The sequence below is a fragment of the Leuciscus leuciscus genome (assembly GCF_965113295.1).
Source record: "Leuciscus leuciscus genome assembly, chromosome: 1".
Classification (NCBI taxonomy): domain Eukaryota; kingdom Metazoa; phylum Chordata; class Actinopteri; order Cypriniformes; family Leuciscidae; genus Leuciscus; species Leuciscus leuciscus.
Window position 1 is genome coordinate 1,662,166 of NC_138725.1, and position 17,835 is coordinate 1,680,000.

Consider the following 17,835-nt stretch of genomic DNA (forward strand, 5'->3'; position numbering starts at 1 on the left):
CATTCTATGATATTCTATGAAAGACCATTTTAGTTACATAGCACTATACTTAATCTATCCATACTGTATACAGTGACAGTCACAATAATTGTAAAAGTTTCTAATTATATAACTTTCAATTTCAGGGTTCCCAAATGTAATTGGGTGCATTGATGGAACCCACATTCCCATTAAAGCTCCTTCAGTCAATGAAGGAGACTATGTTAATAGGAAGTCAATCCATAGCATCAATGTGCAGGTGACAATAGATTTTTTGGGTGCTAAATGTTTGGGTGTTTAAACCATTAAATCACCCTCATTACTGGTCCCCACTAACTAGGTAATATGTGATGCAACCCACCTCATCACTAATGTTGAAGCCAAATGGCCAGGGTCTGTACATGATGCCAGAATGTTTAGGGAGGCATCATTGTGCCACAAATTCTGCCTTACACAATGTTTTTTTTTTTTTTTGTTGCAATTATACACTTTAACTACCTTTATATGACACTTCAATGGTTACTTGCTGGGGGACAGAGGGTACCCCTGTCTGCCCTATATGATGACACCCTACCCTGAACCTGAGCCTGGACCACAGGCACAATTCAACCTGGCCCACAGCAGAACATGGACCATAGGCATCCTGAAGGCAAGGTTTCAGTGCCTGCTTGGGCTCAGGGTCAACCCAGAAAGGTCATGTGACATCACAGCTGCTTGTGTTGTTCTTCACAACATTGCCACACTGAGAGGTGAGAGGGCCCCCCCTTCTCTTGAAGATGGCCAAGAGGAACCCCCAGTGAACCCAGTAGACCAAAGAGATGGCAGGGTGGTACGAGACATGATTTGCCAAAATCACTTTAATTAAAACCAGTTAACAGTCAAGTGTTGTTCATGGTTTCTTTATTTCCTGTAACAAAAGACATTTGTATTTATTGCTTTAGATTTCATTCATCAACCAATGACAGATTAATGTTCACACACTGTTTCCCACCTTAAGCTGGTGCTCCAGCAATTCAAGTCTGGCCTTTTTTTAGGTTAAGCCTTTTCTCCTCCATTTGAAGCTGTATAAGGTCCATGTCACTTTTTCTGATTTGCTTTTGAAGGTGGACCTTATACAGCTCTTTGGCAGGCAACTAGAAAGACAGAATAATTAAACATGACTGATAAAGTCTGTAATACAAACACAGACCAAATATTTAAATGAGGAAGGAGAACTGCAGAACATTTCTTACACTGCTAAGATTCTGTGTGGAGGTAGTTCTGTAAAATGACAATTTATTTATTCTCTTATGCAAAAAAGGGGGAATTCATTCTATGCATCATACCTCTAATGGGCCTCCCCACATTTTCTGTTTCTGTCACAGCAGAAGTGGTCTCTTCATTGTCATCCTACAGTGAAAATAAGGAAGGATGCTTGGTCTAGCAAACAGAAACCTAAAGACAATAATCACTTACAACTGTGACAGAGTGTGGTGTTGCAGGAGGATCCAATAATACAATGTGGCCATCAGCAACTGCAAGATAATTAAACCAATAAGATAATCATGCATATTCAATACTCAATGTATATTCTTAAACAAATACAACTAATAAAGAAGGACATTAGGAGCATCTAAGAGTACTAGTAATAAGATTACAGTACACAGCATATGCAGTCAAAGCAGCATGCATACTGCACAAGTGAATCAATGACTGTAAAATGCATTCAAAATGCCTATTTAAAATGGTGCTTTATTAAAACACTGAAAAAAACAGTGAAACCATCAATAAATCATAAGTATTAATATGATACACCTACATTTTACTAAGCCACTTGTCTTGGTAGCTGAGTCTGACGAACTGCCCCTGGAATCCCATCGGCCACAGGTCGCCCTTTATTAAGGGACAGTGCCAGCTCCTCAGCTGGGGGGAGGGAAGGTGGAGGTGGACCCCCACCTGTTTTACGGGCCTCAGCCTTCTTTCTATTGGCTACATAGAAAACTAAATTAGGCTACATTAAATACTAAATTACAGAATGTTTTTGTGTTTCATTTTGACTTAGCTCACACTTCTTCTGGCTCCAGAAGGATTACACCTGATAAAACAAGAAGCCAACATATTACTAGACAATTATGTGCATTACTACTGTAATATTAAGAAATGTATGGAGGCCAACAAGTAAATACTTGTCTATTTTTACTACATGCCCCAAATATTTTTTGCGTCACAATGAAAGGGGAAAATAGCCCATTTATAATTTTATAAACTCGTGCATTTACTCTGTCCGTTATTTTTTGCCAAGCCAACTCTCTTTCTTTTGCTGATACAGCAGTATTGCTTTTTTTTTGTTGTTGTTATAATGGGCTTATAGTCTTCATAAGCAAGCATTAAAACCTCCAACTCAGTTTCACCTAAGTATGTAGCTCGCTTTTTTTCTCCCTGGGTTTCCATGGTGACTCCTGAAATCGGCGATCCATTGAAAATGTCTTTATGTACTCACCGTGCGCGCGCATTAACTCTGGGTAACCAGTAGGAGGTTGATTAAACTAACTCTTCTCAGGTGTTTTGGAACCGACATACTCATGGTATGCGGGTTTGGGGTAAATCAACCCAGAGGTTATGATTTACCAAATGGTAAGTTAACCAAGCTTTCTGGAATACCCCCCTGGTACACTTTTGTTGTATGTTTTGATTTATCTTATTAATAAACTTGTATAGTAAGGATTCTGAATGTAAAGACCATATAATATTTAATATCAGAACTATGTGACCCCCAGGGGTCTGAATAATTCCATTTTATTTAGATTACAAGTTTACATTGTTTAAATACTAATAAATTATATGTAAATACAAGTGCTGCAAATTAAAGTTTGAGATGATTTTAATCAGTTTGTTACAGTTTTTTTACAGACTTATTTTGTCTTCTAAAATAAAACTTTTATTACATTCTTGAGCACGTCTTGACAATTTATTGAATGTGTTTGATCGTTATAATTTAGGAAAGGTCTGTTAAATAACAGTGTTTCTCAGTAGAACTTTTAGTGCCGTCACTTTATTAAAGGAGTTTGATTGTAATAATTTAGGAAATACCTGTAAAATAACAGTGTTTCTCAGTAGAACTTTTAGTGCCATAACTTTATTAAAGGTGTTTGGTCATTATAATATTGGAAAAATCCATAAAATAAAAGTTTTACACTGTAAAAAAATAATCGTAAAATAACAGTAAAAAGTCTGGCAGCAAAGTTGCCAACCACTTACCGTAAAATTAGGGTAAAATATCTTAATTCAAACAAGGAAAAATCTGTACAATAACAGTATTTTTTTCTAAAACTTTTAATGAAAAATTCTGTAAAATTATAGTTTTTGCACTTTATTAGAATTAAGATATTTTACTTTAATTTTACGGTAAGTGGTTGGCAACTTTGCTGCCAGACTTTTTACCGTTATTTTACGATTTTTTTTTTTACAGTGTGCCCACCAAACCTTTCTCCTGAGCTGATCACAAAGGCTTTTTCAGATTTGCTAGATACTGCTTCTGGTACTGTAATTGTAGGGGGAGATTTTAATTGTTTGTTGAATCCTTTACTGGATAGACTACCTCCAAAAAATTGCCCTCCATCCAATCAATCCAAAACATTATCTGCTTTATGCGAGGAATTAGGTTTTTCTGATGTTTGGCGTATACTTAACCCTTTGCAAACAGATTTTACCTTCTACTCTCCTCCCCATAAATGTTATTCAAGCATTTACTTTTTTTTGTCCCAAGTGCAATTCTGCAATATATCTCCCATTGTTTCATAAGAAATACTGTGGTTTCCGATCATGCCAAGGTTATATTAGTTATATCTTATTCCAGTACTAAAAACACGGAAGCAAGTAGAGAAACAGGAACGCTTAGAACAAGAACTCAAAAGAGCAACCGAAGATCAACCGAAGATCATGTGAATGATGTAATGTAATGTAATGATGTAATGTAATGTTGATAAAAAGAGAAAAAAAAGAAAAAAAAAAGAAAAAAAAAACTCATAAGACCAGTATTGATTCAATAGTCTTTATTGCTGCTGAAGGGAATGGAAAATACATGTGATTATTATAGGTAATCATAACTGTGAAACAAATACTTACCCAGGCCCCAAGCAGGTATCATTACTGGGGTTACATACATAAGTACATATACACAAATACACAAACCATAGAAACCCAAAATAAGGAGAAAGAACTAATATTAATACTGACTATGGATAATAAGGGACTAAATACTAAAGTAAACTGAGAACTCCAGAATAAGCAGAGAAAACTAAGGGGGAAAATATACTAAACAATAGCTAGGATACTCTGGAACAGTGGGAAGAACAAAACACCACTAAAATAGACAGATTAGATCTAGGTGTAACTTTAAAGGCGGGTATACACTGTGCGATGTCTGTGCGATTTCAGCAAGGTACCTACTCACACTGAACGAGTAGATCGCATGCGATATAAAGCCAAAGCTCAGGATTTATGTGCTCACACTATACGGTATGAACGTCGAGCTGCGACTTCACTGCTCCTCACACTATACGTGTGAAATATGCGTGAATCAGCGCAGGTTGCACCTATAGACGATATCATGTATCCAGAGATATTGTCAAAACAAGCATCAGCTATCAATATCAAGATGACTTAGCATTTCCAATTTATGTATTAAATTATTATTAGTATTATTATTATTATTATTATTAGGGAAGGCCTAGGCTACTTTATTATTAAATTGATAGGCTATTATAATTCATTTGCCACGCAATAATTTCATTGTGCATCACTGCATAACCAACGCGCTGTGAGGATAATAATATATTACATAGAAGCTTCCTCCTCATTGAAAATTGTCTAAAACATTTAGGTCGATAACAATGAATTATAGGCATATAATTAATTATTAACCGTCTATAATACGTCCGAACACTGCAACAATAAGTTCAAAACCATTCTCTGATCATCAGATATACTAGGGAGTGATCAAAGAAATGTTCCATAGCGTTATATTGTTGAGAGAAATATTCAGTTTGATATAAGTCATAATAAAACTGCTTAAACGTATCATTTATAACACCACAATCAAATGATTGCTTTCCAGAAGAATCCATAATAGAGGTGATAAACTGTGGGCCAGATCTCTCCTTCAGTAAATAAGATAGATACTTGTTAGGCTTATTGCCATGCTCATACAGTCTTTGCTCTGAAAACAGTATTTTAGTGTTGGCCTGTTGCAATAACAAAGAATCCAAAGAATCGTGTATTACACCAGCTTCTCCAGATTGGCAGGAGACGCACCATTCACATGATCTTCGGTTGCTCTTCGGTTGCTCTTTTGAGTTCTTGTTCTAAGCGTTCCTGTTTCTCTACTTGCTTCCGTGTTTTAGTACTGGAATAAGATATAACTAATATAACCTTGGCATGATCGGAAACCACAGTATTTCTTATGAAACAATGGGAGATATATTGCAGAATTGCACTTGAGACAAAAAAATTGTCAATCCTTGAATAACATTAGTGGGGAGGAGAGTAGAAGGTAAAATCTGTTTGCAAAGGGTTAAGTATACGCCAAACATCAGAAAAACCTAATTCCTCGCATAAAGCAGATAATGTTTTTGGATGGCTTGGATGGACGGCAATTTTTTGGAGGTAGTCTATCCAGTAAAGGATTCAACAAACAATTAAAATCTCCCTCTACAATTACAGTACCAGAAGCAGTATCTAGCAAATCTGAACATCCGTGAGCAGACCACTGCCAAACAGTCAGCCCAGCAGAACAGAGACAGTCCAGTCAACCAGTGGGTTGAATACCGACTTGGATCTTTTGTGAGTCCAGAACAGTGTCTGGCTTTTAACCTCCTCAGTGGAGAGAGGACTGTTCATTGTTGTTCATTTAGCATTGAACCTTGCTCTTTCAATTACTTAGCCTGTGTCTTTGTTTGCTCGCTGTCTTCTTCTGAGAGAGTAGTTTTGTATTGGTTTTCTTTTGCCAATATTGTAATAAATACACTTTTCAGTTTGCACGTTAATCTGACTTCCTGTCCTCTTTTGCCCTGGTTTATTTTATATATTGTTGCTCCTCCCCCCCCGGACTTACCATCTGGAGGAACGTAACAGTTATTTTCATGTTTATAACATGTCTAATAAATAAATGTTGCTTGCTCACTAGAGGGAGACATAGGATAATGATGGAAACTATGAATGGAAATAATCGCATTGATCTAGTAAACTAATGATCATGATTTAGTAACATTAACCAATGGAAAATAAAAATTTGTAAAATTATAAAATAAAAAGTAAAAATTTCTAAAAATTCCAAATGTTATAAATGCATGAATGTTATATTTATATATGTTTTATAACTATATTTTAATTTCATAAGTGTTTAAAACACATATAATGAATAAATGTTGCTTGCCCACTAGAGGGAGATACAGCATAAGGATGGAAACTATGAATGGCATTAATCACATTGATCTAGTTCATTTTTATAACTTATGGTGTACTGACAGAATTGTTTTATACAATTAGTGTACATAGAATCTGTGAAATGCTTATGGATTATATTTTCATTTTTAAAAATATGTATTTACATTTATAACACTACTTTATACAACCCCAAATCAGAAAAAGTTGGGACACTGTACAAATTGTGAGTAAAAAAGGAATGGAATAATTTACAAATCTCATAAACTTATATTTTATTCACAATAGAATATAGATAACATATCACATGTTGAAACTGAGACATTTTGAAATGTCATGCCAAATATTGGCTCATTTTGGATTTCATGAGAGCTACACATTCCAAAAAAGTTGGGACAGGTAGCAATAAGAGGCCGGAAAAGTTAAATGTACATATAAGGAACAGCTGGAGGACCAATTTGCAACTTATTAGGTCAATTGGCAACATGATTGGGTATAAAAAGAGCCTCTCAGAGTGGCAGTGTCTCTCAGAAGTCAAGATGGGCAGAGGATCACCAATTCCCCCAATGCTGCGGCGAAAAATAGTGGAGCAATATCAGAAAGGAGTTTCTCAGAGAAAAATTGCAAAGAGTTTGAAGTTATCATCATCTACAGTGCATAATATCATCCAAAGATTCAGAGAATCTGGAACAATCTCTGTGCGTAAGGGTCAAGGCCGGAAAACCATACTGGATCCCCGTGATCTTCGGGCCCTTAGACGGCACTGCATCACATACAGGAATGCTACTGTAATGGAGATCACAACATGGGCTCAGGAATACTTCCAGAAAACATTGTCGGTGAACACAATCCACCGTGCCATTCGCCGTTGCCGGCTAAAACTCTATAGGTCAAAAAAGAAAAAAGAAGCCATATCTAAACAGGATCCAGAAGCGCAGGCGTTTTCTCTGGGCCAAGGCTCGTTTAAAATGGACTGTGGCAAAGTGGAAAACTGTTCTGTGGTCAGACGAATCACAATTTGAAGTTCTTTTTGGAAAACTGGGACGCCATGTCATCCGGACTAAAGAGGACAAAGACAACCCAAGCCTGCATCTCTGATGGTATGGGGTTGCATGAGTGCGTGTGGCATGGGCAGCTTACACATCTGGAAAGGCACCATCAATGCTGAAAGGTATATCCAAGCTCTAGAACAACATATGCTCCCATCCATCAAAGAAGACCTAACACAGTTGAAAATATTTCCTCTGCTTTGTTCATTCTCCCCACTTTCCAGTATTTCCTTCACTCTTGTCCCTATTGTTCCAACTTTTCCTAACTCTTCCATAATCTTTTCCCTCTGTTCTTCATATTGTCTGCAACTCAACAACACATGCTCTATAGTTTCTGCAACCTGACAACAACCACAAAAACCAGTTGGGTGCTTCCTTATAATGTGTAGTGTGCTATTCAGATTTCTGTGACCTATCCTTAATCTGGTCATAACCATTTCTGCTTTTCCATTCCCTCCCCTATTCTCCACAACCCCTTCTTTATTTTGAATAGCATACAAATGTCTCCCTTCAGTTTCCCTGTCCCACTGATGTTGCCATTCTCTAATGGCTTCTTTCCATATTACACTCTTTCCTTCAGATTTTGACAACGTAATATTTGCTTCAATATTCTCTTTTTTAACAGCTTGTTTGGCCAACTTGTCCACTCTCTCATTACCCACAATGCCAATATGAGCAGGAATCCAAGTCAGTTGAATCTCATAGCGTTTTTCCTTTATTTTTGTGCACATTATCAAAATTGAATACAGTAAATCCTGATGACTATTAGATATACCAGTCATGAGACTGTATAAAGCTGACACTGAATCACTTCCAATTAAAGCTTTTTTTAATTTTGTTTTTCTCAATCCATTCTAGGGCCATCATAATAGCCTATAATTCAACTGCATACACACTCAGATCATTTGTGGTTCGTCTGCTTATCTCACCTCTTTGATTAAAAATGTAAACTGCAGATCCAGTCTTTCCTGTTTCTGGATCCTTTGATCCATCTGTATAAATCTGAACATACTCTTTATATTTAAAATCTATATATCTATAAAATTACGCTACCAGATCTGTACTATTACTTACTGCTATGACTGACGGACTGACGGTGTATCAGGCCATATTACAGTTGGGCAGAATTCCTTTTCACACACTCCCAATTCTCTCGCTGCCTCATCTCCTATTCACCCAAAACTGAACGTTTGTGCTCTCACCCTTTCCCAATTAGCTTGCAGTATTCTTTTAGTTGGATGCCTATCTCCATGTCCTTTTAGATTTACCCAATAATTTACAAGCAATTGTTTACGTTGAATGTTCAATGGCATTTCTCCCGCTTCGACTTGGAGAGCACACACTGGTGATGTTTTTACTGCTCCTAAACATAATCTCAGTGCTTTAGCCTGTATTACATCAAGCCTCCTAAGTACAGATTTGGTTGCTGATCCATATGCCACACTTCCATAATCCATCCTTGATTTTATTAAACTTACATATATATATTTCAGTAACTTATAATCTGTTCCCCATTCTAGTCCTGTTAAACATCTCATTATATTTACTACTTTTTTACATTTGTCTTCTACATTCCTAATACGTTCTACCCATGTTAACCTTGTGTCAAATTGTACTCCTAAAAATTACTTGCATAAGTAATAATCTCTTATTACTTCTCTAATCTCTCTAAATTACTTGCATATAGTTTTATATTAATATTTTCCCTGATTTTCTTCCCTGTAAAAAACATCACTTTAGTTTTCTCTATAGAAGATATAACACCCCACTTTATCCCCCACTTCTCAACCTGCTGGATCCCTTCTTGTATTTTTTTAACTACATGTTCTATATTTCTTCCTTTTTTCCAGTAAAGAAAGTTTCCTCTAATTCCCATATTATACAATGTAATCATTAATCCCTCTCTCCATAGCATATCATATGCTTTTTCTACATCGAAAAATACTGCCACTGCTGTCTCTTTATTTACTTGTGCTTTTCTTATGTTATCTTCCAAACACAATATTGTACCTCTTCTAAACCCACTTTGACATTCAACCACCATACCTCTTTTTTCCATGATATACATTAGCCTCTCATTTATCATTCTTTCCATTAATTCACAGACATGAGATGTTAGAGCAATAGGTCTATAACGTGTTGGTTTACTAGCTTCTTTCCCAGGTTTTCTTATCGGGACAATAATTGCCTCCTTCCAGCTCTTTGGCAGTTTCCCGTCCTCCCACACTTTATTGTACAGCATCAACAACTTACTCTTCCCCTCCTCGCTTAACTGTTTCAACATACTATAACAAATGTCATATTTTCCTGGGGCAGTCTTCCCAGTTTCGGCCATTGCTCTATCTAACTCTCCCATGTTAAATAGCACATTTTGCTCATCCTCCACTCCACTTCGTAAGTGCCTCTACATTTTCAGATGTAGTTTTCTCTCTGCCTCTCTTCCCTTCTTCAGATAAATTATTAGAGCTGTGCACATTGACAAATGTATTTGCTAACATTTCAGCCTTCTCTTTATTCGTCACTGCAAGGCAGGACTGTAAGTACAATACTGGATAATGATCACTTCCTACTGTCCCGTCTTTATAGACTCTTCAATCACATATCGCTGCCATGCTACTGGACACCAGTGTGAGGTCAAGTGCAGATTCCTTCCCAGTATTAACCTCTATCCTTGTTTTACTTTCATCATTTAAACATACTAAGTTTTCCTCATCCAATAACTCTTCAATTCTTTGTCCATTACTATCCATCTTCTCACTACCCCACAATGCATTATGCGCATTGAAATCCCCACACCATACAATATTATTGTCTTGCCCCTCTATTTCCTCCAGTTTGTTTATATCTAATTTTCTACACGGATTGTACTCATTTATAACTAAAATTTTTTTCCTTCCCCCCCCCCCATGTTTCTACCACTACATATTCTTGCTGCTTTCCTACACCTAACACCCTATACGGAGTCCCTTGTCTTATAAATGTGATACACGGATCTTGTCTAACTGATATTATAAAGTCCAAATGAGGCTTTAACCAGGTTTCCTGAATGCATATAACATCTGGTTTTTCTCTTCTACTCCTAACAAATTGCTTAAAATCTTGTCCTAAAATTATTAACCCACACATGTTGTCTCTTGACTGGACTGTACACTGAGTTCATCCCTCACTTCTTCCCACTTTAATCCTGTCATATCTAAGTGATGTATTGCTGCTTTAACAATAATCTGAATTCTTTCACTTTTAGGCTTGACTTAAGCCGTAGCATTTATCACCCCTGCTATGAATGTCACTATTTTCTTCTTCTGTGCTTTTTCTGTATGAACATTCTGCATTTATTTGATATAGAAGTTGTAGTAAAGTGACCCCTTCTGTTCAAAGTTGGGTATTGCATATAACATCGTTAAAGTCCTTATATGATGACATCACAAATGTGAGCCCAGCAGCAAAGAAGAGCATGCAGTCATGGCTACTATTGCTCCTTTATTTAAGTTGGTTTGAAGGCACTTTTGGTATGTAGATGTTGCTACATTATAATTCCTATGCATATTTAAAGGGGTCATATAATGGTACATGCACTTTTACAAGTTGATTGTACTGAAATGTGTGTTGGCAGTGCCTGTACACAACCATCATAAAATGATAAAAATCCATCCAGTGGATCCATCCATCTTCTTATATGTTTTCCCCGTCTCAAATCAAGCCGTTCGTTTTTGTGAGGTCACAAAATCGACGCCCCTCCCACGATTGTTGATTGACAGCAGCGTTTCAACACAGACCCGCCCTCGCTCATGAGTGAGCTGTCTGTCAATCATACTCCGCGCGGACCGGCACGGTCATTGTTGATACTCACTGGAGCACTGTCTATGAGCAGAATGGCGTCTCAGCGATTGTGGTGTTCTGTTCTTGGGTGTAATAAGGAACACAGCATCATGTTGATGTTCCTAAATCCGAACCGCTGAAGACGCAGTGGCTGAGTTTGTTTTCGAAGGGAATATTCCCCACGATCAACGTCAATGCTTTCATGTTTGCTCGAATCATTTCACACACCAGACTGCTTTACACACGAGGGTCAGTATAAAGCTGGTTTTGCTAAGAAGCTGCTCCTGAAAAAAGGATCGGTACCAACTATTCGTGTTCCTGCTGCACCTCCAGAAGAACTGAAGTGAGTGTAACGTTTTATTGACCTTTATATTAATATTTATATTAATCTTTGCAAATCACTTGCACGCTTCACGATGAATGCGGCTAAGGTTTACACTCGGTACATTACAGCATTTCTGTGTACGACGTTCTCAATATAATTCATAATCCCACGTTTATAATGAACAACGCGTTATGGTTATTGTGTTACTGTGTTACGGTGTACGCCCACAGAACAGAGGGGCGGGGCTCCACAGAACAGAGGGGCGGGGTCAGCACAGCTCATTATCATTTAAAGACACGTGCACTTAAACGGCGTGCTGAAAACAGAGCTGTTTTTGACCAGGTAAAATTAGTGTTTTCTTACAATACTAATGAGAATTTTTAATTAAAGTGTATTACAGACTTTTAATTTAGACCCTAAAGAATCATATTAGCTTGCACAAAAATGACATTATATGACCCCTTTAATTGTTATATCTTATATCCCAGATGTTCTTTGTTTCGTGAATGAACAATCTGTTTCTGTTATAGTTGATGCTAACTATGTGCAATGTGAAAGCCTTTGTTGTGCTTATGCAAACATGTAATTGACTCTGTACATTTAGGATTCTGTATTTAGTATTTTTACAGTTTTACGTTATTCCTTTGGCAGCAGTAAACCGTGGAAACAATCCCTGTGTCTGTTGTCTTTGGGAAGTGTTATATCTGACTGCATACTCAAGCAAGGCGTTTGAGAAATAGGGCAGGACATCTTCTCTTCCCATTTTTCCTTCTTTTCTTGATGATCTTCCCTTGTCACCCTTTTTATACTTTCTCCGCTCTGATTCTTCTTTTCCTGTTCAGTTCTCTTAACAGCCTCAACATACGAAATGTTTCCTTGTATTTTTCTCTGTTGCACTTTAACTTCTTTTTTCATCACTTCACATCCCCAAAATGCCACACTATGATTCCCCTCACAGTTACAACACTTTGGCCTTACTTCTTCCCCACACTTTCCATATTCATGATCCCCACTACATCTAGCACACCTTCTCTTTCCTTTACATACATTAGCCATGTGCCCAAATTCCTGAGAATTATAGCATCTCATTGGTTTAGGTACATATTCCCTTACGCTGTATCTCATAAATCCATAATATACCTCTTTACTATGTTTTATGGTGTATAATTTTAAACACCTTCTACCTTATTTTGTTAATTCTCAGGTTAGGTAAAGTAAGTCGAATTCGTTCTAAATAATAAGTATATCAATTTCCATACTTACAACTCAGTCGAAAGACTGTTCCGTGGTTTAGTTCAGCTCAACTCTTTATACAACAGAGACTCACGGCAGACTGGTTCTTTTATACTGATTATAAGTAATTTTATTATTTCCAAATTAATAGGTTTACATAATACATAAAATAAATCAAAAACAAAGCATAAACTGAGCAGTTCACAAGCTTCAACAGCAGGTGTCAGGCTAGGACAGTTGAACTGAGGAGAGGCTGCCAGGGTATTTACAGCGTCTGACCTTGACATATTACACTGTACTTTTATACTTCATATCACACCCCCTTATCACATATTCAATCACTTATAGACACTTTATCCAATCCAAAATCTTGATCTATTGTTAACTTTTTCAGTTCTTCCAAGACCTTCTTATAAAGAGCCCTCCTCTCCTTTGTTCTTCTCCTCCTGGCTCGGATGCTTTGTCGTCTTCTACGCTTAGTCTGTAAAGGAACAGGTAATACATGCCATTTCTACTTCACTAAGATATATGCTTTCTATTACCTAATTTATTACTACCTACTGTAGGTTATTCTTTCATTTGATTAAATGCTTAAACATTGCATATAGTATAGTCATTTCTTTCATGCATTATCACAGTAAAAACCTTTATAAAGCAAGTTGCAGTGTTTTTCTTATACAACACTTTCTCTTGCAAAGTTACTATCGTGGTTAATAACATATATAAGCTTCTACATATAAGGCATTAGTTATTCCAGAATAAATTGCATATATATTTTTACATCAGTTTCTAATCTTATTAGTGTGTCTAAGGTGGATCTACCTGGTCGAAAACCATACTGATCCGAGCTGTTAATCCTTTGCTTTCTAACACGTAATAAAGTCGATTAACGATCTGAATGTGAAAATGTCGTCATCAGAAGAATATGATATGGAAAGTTTCTGTTGTGCTGTAATAGTACTAAAAATATTGTTACAATGTTTACATGGTACAATAACTGGTAGGTTACTGTTTTTATTATTGCTTGACACAAATTTTCAATAAATTTACTGTGATTTGAATCTGATTTTGATTCAATATCGATTAATTTCGATAAATATTAGGTACAGATACATGTTCATTTTTCTCAAGAAAAAAAATATATCTCACCTAATGCTGTAAATATAATGCCCTGTCAGCTTTTATTATTATTGAAGGTTAAAAATAACAACTCAAATTAAATTTAATAGGGTTTTATTATAATGTTATAATATTTTGCGAGAAATGCGTGAGAAACTGGATGTGTGTCGTGAGAGCGAGTGAAAAGTGTCGATTGCCTGATTCTCAGCATTGGCAGCCCTGCATGAAGTCAAATTAATTTCCATAACACACCACTGAGGATTTGTTCTGCATGATATCAGCATTGACCAGCAGGTGTCGCTGTGTGCATTCCAAACCTGGAGAAATCAACCACTTTTACACACATCAGGCTGGAAAGCTTTAAAGCTTCATGAAGCTTCATCTCACCATCACTACCTTCAGGTTCACTCAGCTCAACAGTTATACGCTATATTAGCAATAATGATTATTTTGGGAGACATGGATGAGCTTTGATTCGTGGTTCCCATCATGCACTGCAACATTAGGCTTTATGTTTATTTCACCAGTGATGGTTGGTTGGTCAGATGAGAGGAAGTTAATAACCACAGGAGGAGCTGATGATGTTTAAAGGAGGAGCTGTAACTATATATAATGAAGAGGAAGACTGACAGAAACAGAAAATGGCTTATAAGTGTGATCTGTGTCTGCTGGGACTGATCATTCTCTCTTCACTTCTCACAGGTAAAGAAATCTGTATTTTCTCTAAAGACATTTAGTGGAATTAGTCTGGAAAGAGTTCATTTGAACATGCTCAGTTTATTCTTGCACACATTCACGTTGTGATCTCAGAGTTGTGTATTGATACACACAGATCATACTGTATTATTCCTGATACTGGACATAGTGTCACTCAAACATCTGATGATGAAGAATTATCTTCATATTAAGAGTGTGTCAGTGATTTGAACAGCTCTCTGATAAAGACTAATAGTTTATTCTGGAGAGTGTGTTGTTTGCTTTAAGTCAGGAAAAATACTATGATTTAAAACTTCTGCTTTTTATGCTGGTGTGTTTTATGGTTCATTTATTAATATATATCATAATGATCACTGAGATATACTGTGTTTCAGGAACCAGTGGATTTGATGATGTGTTCATCAGTTCTGGTGAAAATGTCCGTCTGTCCTGTAATAAAGCTCTTTCTGACTGCAAATCAACTACATGGACCTGCTATACCAGATTCAGTGATTCAGGAGTTGAACTGATTACTAGAGGGATAAAGAATAAAGACACAGAGAGACATGAGAGACTGAGTCTGGAGTCTGACTGCTCTCTGAACATCAAGAACGTCACAGTAGAAGATTATGGATTATACAGATGCGAACAAAATGTGAATGGAGAACAAGGACCTGATGCTTATGTTTTTCTGCATGTTCTTCATGGTAAGTTTATGATTATGTGGTCAATTTAAAAAGGGCAGATTCTCCCTTTAAACTCAGATGATGATTGAAGAGTCTGTGATTTGTGTCTTGTGTTCAGTTTCAGTGTCTTCATCATCCTCATCTTCATCATCATCTTCATCTTCATCCTCACAGACTGATATCAGTCCAGGCCGCTCTGTGACTCTCTCCTGTCAGTTGTATTCATTTTATACATTCTCCTGTGATGAATGGGTCAGTTCTGCGGGAGTTGAGCTGTTGTGGGTGAATCAGGCTGGTGTTGATCTGAAGACAGACTCCAGATATCAGATATTATCATCACCAGCTCTACAGTAGATGTGGGTGCGGATGAGGGGACTCTACCATGAAGGTCATTGAGTCTCGACCGCAACCGTGCGATGGGCATGTTCCCGCAATGGGAACATGACTCATCCACAAACGCTGCCTTAGCGTGCTCAATACCCAGACACACAAGACAGCGATTGTGCCCATCAGAGTCAGAAATGAATAGACCGCAACCAGAAGTGCACGGGCGAGGCATCTTTAAAAAGACGTGCCGCGTGCAAGCTCTTTTAGAAAGGAGATTTTCTCCACAAGTGTTGAAGCGACCAGGGAGATGAACACACAAACTCTAGCAAATCACTGCACAGATAAGCAGGGAATGTACCACGTACCCTATCCAAACTTGAGTTGAGATTTGTATTATCGTAACCTTTAGAAAGGAAACGATCATATACTATTTTCACCTGGTTTTCAAATTCTTCATCAGTACTACAAATCCTCTTTAAACGCAAAAACTGACTATACGGGAGGCTTTTTTTCATAGATGGAGGATGGTAACTTTTAGAATGTAAAAAATGATTCTTATCTGTAGATTTACGAAATGCTGTCGTCTGTAGAGTCTGTCCAGTAGATCTAAAAACCTTAACATCAAGAAAAGATATAGAAGACATACTGTATTCCAAGGAAAGTCGTATGGAGTCAAGTCTGGAATTTAAGAATTCATGAAATTGATTAAGTTCTTCAACTGTTCCACTAAAAATGAAAAACACATCATCAATATATCGAAACCAACATTTCAAACAGTGAGGAAAAATGTTACTTGGAGAATACACAAAATCTGCTTCAAATTTGCCCATGAACAAGTTTGCATAATTAGGGGCAAATGGAGATCCCATAGCCGTACCTTTCACCTGATGATAAAAACTGTTCTCAAATTTGAAATAGTTCATGGTCAGCACTGTATGTGCCAGATCCCACAAAAACTTTGTTGGAGGCTTATCAACATCTCTAGATTTTAAATAATGTTCCAAAGCACATAAACCTAAATCGTGTGGAATGTTAGTATACAGGCTAGTTACATCCATAGTGCATAACAAATCATCATCTGATATATGGACATTCATCAGTTTACTCAGAAAATCAGTAGTGTCCCTTAAATATGAGGGTAATGTCCAGACAATTGGCTTAACCCTCTGGGGTCTGAGCTGTTTTCTGGCCCTGGAGGTGTTCTGACATGCTCATTCTTTTTTGCTTATTTCTGTTACTAGTGACATTTTCATGGCTAAAGTCTAATTACACTGTATTTAGCACAAACTCTGCTACAATAATATATCAGCAGCATGTATGTAAAAGTGTGTAGTTTTGAGATAATGACATTTATGCGTGGTTTGTGAAAATAAAAAAATAAAAAATTGTCACTGAAATAAGGCCATGAAACCCATACTGATTATTTCTTCACAAGACTTTTGAAAATTGTATCACGTAGCCTAGAATATTTGCTCCAAAACTATGTGAAAATCACCCTGACTGCTCATTCAGATAAGACAATATATTGATTTAAAATTTCTAAGACGTGTTTTGTGTGACAAAGCTCTATGCAAAGAGGTGTGTCATCTCATTAATATGTAAGGCTTTAACACCTGAGAAAGACAAAGACACTCCCCTAACTGCCCTATTAGGAGCGATCAGGCCCTGTCATTCAGAGCAACCTTGCACAAAGAATGAGGAGATTTAAAAAAGAATGGCTTTTAGATTGTTTGGATTTATTTACAACACAACACAATCCAAAAATACAAATGACAAAAGAGCACATTGAAAACAATGATCCTACAGAGACCTTTGTGCCATTCCTAAAAACATTGTACATACCTTTAATTTCCAAGGTTTGATTTTCACTTTACCATGTTCATATACAGAGACTCATGTGAACAAACAAAACTGTGAACATACTGATATCAAGAGAAACTATAGGGCTGCACGATTTTGGGAATAGATTTTTTATTTTTCTGGTTAAAATTTCTTTTTAAAATTCACAGAATACACACAAATGTTTCCAACAATATATAATGAGCAGGTTTGTTGTGCCTTGTAGGCATAGGCTACACAGTGCTGCATAAAATAATAATAACAATAAATTAAATCTTCCAAAAGATTTCAGGAACAACTACGCTAGAGAAAAATATATTGATTATCATATGTTACTTCAAAT

The 17,835-nt window shown here is 36.7% G+C and overlaps 1 protein-coding gene and 1 long non-coding RNA gene across 9 annotated transcripts in view; one reads left to right on the forward strand and one right to left on the reverse strand.

Annotated features, from left to right (window-relative positions):
• The window catches only part of LOC309479874 (uncharacterized protein), a 169,144-nt gene that overhangs the window by 118,001 nt on the left and 33,308 nt on the right, over positions 1–17,835 (forward strand). For 5 of the 7 annotated variants that reach the window (XM_082144152.1, XM_082144153.1, XM_082144150.1 and 2 more), the window contains one exon: positions 15,036–15,347. In XM_082144152.1, the coding sequence (XP_082000278.1) occupies positions 15,036–15,347 (312 nt within the window). Of the gene's footprint in view, positions 1–15,035; positions 15,348–15,444; positions 15,696–17,835 lie in introns of those variants that run through there. The other 2 variants (XM_082144154.1, XM_082144155.1) reach the window with 2 other exon arrangements.
• LOC309480532 lies at positions 452–2,853 on the reverse strand. 2 transcript variants are annotated; one of them, XR_014199676.1, is made up of 3 exons: positions 1,778–2,846; positions 971–1,493; positions 452–886 (listed from the first exon to the last, which is right to left on the reverse strand). It is a non-coding gene; the product is annotated as an uncharacterized lncRNA (long non-coding RNA). The 2 variants fall into 2 exon arrangements; XR_014199677.1 differs by lacking the exon at positions 452–886 and having other exon boundaries at positions 1,354–1,493; positions 1,778–1,947; positions 2,026–2,853.